The sequence below is a fragment of the Mastomys coucha genome, unplaced genomic scaffold (genome assembly GCF_008632895.1).
Source record: "Mastomys coucha isolate ucsf_1 unplaced genomic scaffold, UCSF_Mcou_1 pScaffold21, whole genome shotgun sequence".
NCBI classification, from domain to species: Eukaryota; Metazoa; Chordata; class Mammalia; order Rodentia; family Muridae; genus Mastomys; species Mastomys coucha.
The window spans coordinates 34,899,560-34,905,711 of NW_022196904.1; the positions used below are offsets into that span (position 1 = coordinate 34,899,560).

Sequence of the window (6,152 nt, forward strand, 5' to 3'; positions counted from 1 at the left end):
GTGGGGATGTTTGACTCTTTCTCCTGCTCTTAGGACTCTCTTCCTTCTATTGGGTCCTCTTGCCCACCCTCCGTGGGCTTTTGCCTTGTCTCACTGTATCTTGTGTTGTCCTGTTTGACTGTCCTCTCTTGGAGACCTGCTCTTTTCTGAAGAGGAGGAGGAGTGGGTCTTGGGGAGGGAGGAGATAAGAAAAGCTGGAAGAAGTTGAGGGAGAGGAACCTGTGGTCGGGATAGATTGTATAAGGGAAGAATCTATTTTTAATAAAAAAGAAAAAAGGAGGGGGAAGAAGCCCACGAAGGTGGAGCCAAAGGGAAGCTGGGAGTGGTTTGGTAAGTCAGAGTCAAGAGCAGTTCTGAGGGGTGGGCTTGGGTGCAGCCCCTACCAGGTCACACTCACCTGGCGGGTGGGCGTGGCCTAGGGTTGCTGCTGTTGATTGCCTTGATCGTATACACTTCAAAGAATGCCTGGAAGCCAGAAGTCTTTTTCTCCTGGTCCTACTTTTTCGGATGGTTGGCTTTACCCTTCTCGTTTATTGCGGGTAACCGGCACGAGGGGGAAAGGGTGGAGACTACCCCTCTAGAGAACTCCCTTCCCCAGAAACTTCCCAGTCACCTATTCTCCCAGGAAAGTCCACAATGACTTCCAGAGACTTCCCCGCCCTCGCACTCCAGCACACTCCGTGGAGATGCCCTTGAAGCCCCCATCCCTAGTTCCCAGGCAAGCCAAGGTCATCCGCTCCGTGGCCCACCTTCCTCCCCCGGCATTGCACTCCTTTCCTGCCAGGCTTCTGCTTTCTGCTTGCCAGCATGATCATGCAGAGCACCGAAGCCATCAGCGGGTTCCCAGTGTGCCTGTGAATGCGACCTGCCTGGGGCAGAATAAAGGAATGGCTTTTAGCCTCAGCCCTGCGTGCTTTTCTGCGGAACGTAGAGACAGAAGCTTGGAGACTACAGAGACACAGATAAAGTGGCTTGTAGAGAGAGTTAAGGAGGTCAGAAGGATTGTGGGAGGGTAGGAGCGGAGACATGAACTCTGGAACGAGGTGTGTACCCCGAGGATTTGCAGGAGATGCGGAAGCAGGGAGAGGGTGGAGGGATAAGCGGACACCGGGGACGTAGGCGTAGAGGAAGGGGCGGGGACGAGCGGGCACAGGTAGAGAGTACTGGACTCCGGAGAGTCATAAAGTACACAGTCGTAGGGGAGGCGGGGACACAAACGGACACAGAAAAATCACAGGGAAGTAAAGTGTAGACGCAAGGATAGGGAGGGAATCTGCAGAAAGAGTGCGGAGGCAAACAAGCGAAGGAGGCCTTGGGGGCGTGGGAAAAAAGGCACAGGGTGCGCGTGGGAACACGGACTTGGGGACTTGGAGTGCTGAGAAAGGAGGTACCTAGATGTGAACTGCAGATCTGGGGACAATAGGAGTTTCAGGGAGCGAATTAGGATGAAAAGGCCCTCAGCAAACTTCACTCCTAGGAATGCCCTTTCCCCTACTTCTGTGCAACGCCCCCTCCACCCAGCGCGCCCTGGATCCCGCCTCTCTCCCTGAATTCCGCTTCCTATTGGCTTTTTCTGAGTTGTGCGGCGGTTGATTGGTCGGTGTTGCGGTGCGCAGGCGCAGAGAAAGATATGGGGCGGAGTGTGTGGATGTCTGGATTAGGAGCAACTCGACCTGGCCAGTGACTGCTGCAGGAAGATGGCGGAGCTGCGCGCGCTCGTGGCTGTCAAGAGGGTCATCGACTTCGCTGTGAAGGTGACTTTCCCCACCCCCACTAGGTCCCAGCACCCTGAGACCGCAGCTATGAACGTCCAAGATCAGGAGCGTACCCCTCATAAGAGATCCTTTCAAAAGTCAGTTTCTATTGCCCTTTGACCTCACGTCAGTCATACCTGGAGCAAAAATCAAGGATTGTGAGTTTTTTGACAATCAGATCCTTCTGAGGTCACGACCCTCTTTCCCTCTCTCTCAGTCGCTTGATAACTGTAGGCTGGAGGAGTTATAGTCCCGATTTAACATGTGGAGAAACTGAGGCACAAAGATCAAGTCACTTAGCAAGAGAGAAGCAGAATAGAGACTTCTATGTGGGGCCTGCAATTCCATCACTCATTATTTTCCAGGCTGCATTGCCTGCTCCATATGTACAGCCACACGGGGAGCCATCTGGTTCCATGGGACTCAGAAAGTGCCTCACCCATGTAGCCATGGGATGCTTGAGGAAATTTTTTATTTGGGAAAATGAGGAGACCCGTGCTTGCTGGAGAAGCAAGTTCAAAGGAGCCAGCTTGACCAAGACAGTGGAGTATCCATGAGCGGTTTGAGGGCAGTACCCCTGAGGACCTGGTTTCTCCTCAGAGAGAAGCTGCTATAGCCAGCATTGAATCAGACTGGGTTCCCAGGCCAGTCTCTCAATGCTTAGCCTAACCTGTACTGAAAAAGATGGTGGCAGTTCATGTTTATCTGTCTCCATTGTCCTGAGATTCCCCCTTTGTGTCCTTCAAATTTTCTAGCATAAGGAGGATGCACTCAAGAGACCTCTGAGATAGCTTAAAAACTGGCTATAGCATTTATTTTAATACCACCATACCCAATTGAGGAATGAGACAGGAATGAGACAGGAGACAGACTCAGACCTAGCGCCCATGACCCAGACAGCAGACACTGAAGTGGGTACAAAGCACCAGCAGTCACAGTTCTGTACAGAGATTGATCCCTTTGTACATCTTCTGTAATCTTGATCAAACGGGGTGGGTAAGGAAACCCAGGCCTGTGGAGGCCCTGTTACTTGCTGGATGCCCGCCCTCCCCACCCCCAGGCTGGGTAAGCAGCAAGAGTCTGGAGTCCAGGCAAGTCTGCCTCTGCTTGTTTGCTAGAGAGAAGACAAGTTGGCTTGAGGTTGCTTCTAACAGCCTGTGACAGAGATGGCACTTCCAGGCTTATTGTGATACATGTGGGTTCCTGGGAAACTCAACCACCATGTATTTATTTATTTATTTATTTACTTACTTATTTACTTATTTGTATGTGTGTGTCAATGGGAATTAAACCTATGACCTTCCAAATGCTAGGCCAGGCCAGTACCACTGAGCTATAGCTCCAGTCTTTTTCCATTTTAATTTTAAAATTATTATGATTATTCTTATAAACAAGGTATTTTTATTTAATTTAAATTTCTAAAATCATTTATTATTTGTTTTTATTTTATGTGCATTGGTATTTTGCTGGTATGCATGTGTATGTATGAAGGTGTCGAATACCCTGGAGCTGGCCTTTACAGACAATTGTGAGCTACCATGTCCATAGCCTAGGTCCTGTGGAAGAGCTCTTACCCACTGAGCAATCTCTGCAGTCCCCAATTTTATCTTCTAATTAGGCCCACGTGTGTGGATATGCACATAGAAGTATAGAAAGCTGGGACAGAGCACCAGAGCCCCTGAAGCCACAGTTACAGGTGATCGCAAGCTGCCTGAAGCAGACCTTGCTAGCCTGTCAGGAACTGAGCCTGGGGCCTTTAAGAAAGCACCAAGTGTCCTTAACTACTGAGCTATCTCCCCAGCCCCTAGAGACGGTTTTATTTAGTCCAGGTTGGCCTGGAACTCACTATGAAGAGGAGGATGACCTTGAACTTCTGATCCTCCTGCCTCTACATCCTGAGTGATGGGATTACAAGTGTGTACTCTCACCCTGGGTCTCTACATCTTATTCTGAGGTGTTTGATTGCCCAGATTGGCCTCAGACTCTCCATCCTCAACCTCTCAACTGGCTTTGATGCTGGGCCTGCAACATCACACCCAGCACCCACACCACCTTGAGCTCTAATCCCAGCACTTCCTAGTGCAAAGCCTGGCCCATGGTCATCTAGGCTGTGTTCCAGTATGAACCAAGAGCTTAAAGGTGAACACTGCATGGTATCCCCTTGGGGTCATGGCACTTCCCTCCCACACTATGCAGGGCTTCCTACTTCACAGCCAGTGTCTGATGATACCCTCTTTAAGAAAGGCAGTGAGTCAGACCTTGCTAGCCTGACTCTTGATAACATCTTTTGATCATCTGGTTACTTGGGCCAGACTTAGGTACCATCTTTTCTCCTAACACCCAATGTCAGAACCCACAGGCCATCAGTTCTCAGCCCGAAACCTTACACAGCACTGTTTCCTTTCCAACCCCAGGCCCTGTCCCACCTAAAACCTAGAGCTCCAGCCTCTCCCTGAGATCTTGAGCTCTCCCCTCCAGCACTTTCTCATCCAGCCTTGGGGACTTCCTACACACAGGGCTGACCTTGTCTTGGCTCCCCATCACTCTCCATACAAAGTTCCACTGCCTCAGGCTGGCTTTGGGGACCCTTGGTTATTATGTCCCTCCTGGGACCTTCTCTTCCCATTCTGCTTCCAGGCCTCCAGCCTGTACTCTGTGTCAACTGATCCCTTTGCTCTGATGTCCTTTCTGCTGTGCTCTCTAGCATCTTTTTCCTGTCTTGATGATTGTGACCAGTTGATTACATCAACATTGAATCACCTTCCTCTCTCCTGAAGGCCCCTCCATCTTGTCCTATAAGCCCTTTCCATAGTATATTGTAGTCTTCTTGTTTACCCCAGTGGGCCACCTGCACCCCCATTTCCAGACTGGCAGCTCCTTGCAGCCTGAACCGGGTCTCACTCACTCACCTCAGTGTTCCTGGTATCACCCAGTCTCTCGCGGTGTTTGTTCTCAGATCAACTTTTCTGAGGCCTTCTGTGCTCCTTTGCTGAAGGTCACGGTGCTTAGAGGCCCTATCCTCCCACCCCCACTCTCCTAGGGTATAACCAGTATCACTTTTTTTAATTGCCGTTCTGGAATTTGAGATCTTCTGGGGGAAACTGTGATGTGTTCACAGTAGAAACAGTCTCAGGCTGCAGGCACACCATCAGAATGGCTCATCCCCCTGATAAAACGGCCCTTGAAATTATTTTTGTTTCATATGAATGGATGTTTGCCTGTAAAAAAATATGTTATGTGCAATATTCACATGCACTGTACTTGGAGGCCAGGGGAAGGCATCTGATCTCCTGGAACTGAAGTTACAGATAGATGGTTGTGAGCCACCATGTGAACGCTGGGAACTGAACCCTGGTTTGTTGCAAGTGCATCCAATGCTCTTAACCTCTGAGTGTCATTCTCTTCCTCTTGACAGTAGTGCTTATGGTAGTACCTACTTTATGAGGGCTGTTTATTTATTTATTTATTCATTTAATTTGAGGCAGTCTTGCACATGCCACGGCACTACTGTGGAGAGCAGAAGCCCACTACTGTGGGCTCTCTTCCTCCACTTTGTGGGTCTTAGAGATAAAATTCAGGTTATCTGGCTTGGCTGCAAACACCCTTATCTACTGAACCATCTCAGCGGCTCAAAAACTGTAACCCAGAGTGATTTGGAACTCTTCATTCTTCTACCTATGCCTTGTCAGCATATCCTACTGGCAAGGGCCAGCACAGTTAGATTTAGGTTAGCTAAATTCTTGGAACAGGGCCTGGGGTGCAGAGAGTGCTGTTAACAATTTGGATGGTGAGTGATGGAAGTCTCTTTAGCAACTTCCTTAAAATATAACCGGTGCTTGCACAGACAGGGAGAAAGAAAGTATTAATAGGTATTTGGCAACTCAGCGAGGTGCTTGTTTCTGGCCAGGAACACATTTTCCATGAGGGTTAGTCCTCTGAGTTAACCAGGAAAGGCTGGAGGATAATCTGAGGCCAGGAATCATGTGTCCAGCGGTGAAGTGGCCACCGCACCCCTTTAGTGCTTAAGGAAACACTGGCTCCCACCCCTTTCCCTCATTACCCTCACTCACACTGGCTCCCACCCCTTCATTACCCTCGCTCACACTGGCTCCCACCCCTTTCCTTCATTACCCTCACTCACACTGGCTCCCACCCCTTCATTACCCTCACTCACACTGGCTCCCACCCCTTTCCTTCATTACCCTTGCTCTCACTGGCTCCCACCCCTTTCCTTCATTGTCCTAACTCACACTGACTCCCACCCCTTTCCTTCATTACCCTTGCTCACACTGACTCCCACCCCTTCATTATCCTTGCTCACACTGGCTCCCACCCCTTCATTACCCTTGCTCACACTGGCTCCCACCCCTTCATTATCATCGCTCTCACTGGCTCCCA

General features: G+C 49.9%; 2 protein-coding genes across 4 annotated transcripts in view; both read left to right on the forward strand.

The window, feature by feature from the left end:
* The window catches only part of Cldnd2 (claudin domain containing 2), a 2,888-nt gene extending 1,666 nt beyond the window's left edge, over positions 1–1,222 (forward strand). The window contains exons 4-5 of one of the 3 annotated variants that reach the window (XM_031386290.1): positions 420–510; positions 785–1,222. In XM_031386290.1, the coding sequence (XP_031242150.1) occupies positions 420–510; positions 785–1,016 (323 nt within the window). In that variant the 3' untranslated portion in view covers positions 1,017–1,222. The other 2 variants (XM_031386291.1, XM_031386292.1) reach the window with 2 other exon arrangements.
* Positions 1,223–1,589: 367 nt separating this feature from the next.
* Positions 1,590–6,152, forward strand: part of Etfb (electron transfer flavoprotein subunit beta) — a 14,315-nt gene continuing 9,752 nt past the window's right edge. The window contains exon 1 of the mRNA XM_031386289.1: positions 1,590–1,754. Coding sequence (XP_031242149.1) covers positions 1,698–1,754 — 57 coding nt within the window. The 5' untranslated portion in view covers positions 1,590–1,697. The remainder of the gene's footprint in view (positions 1,755–6,152) is intronic.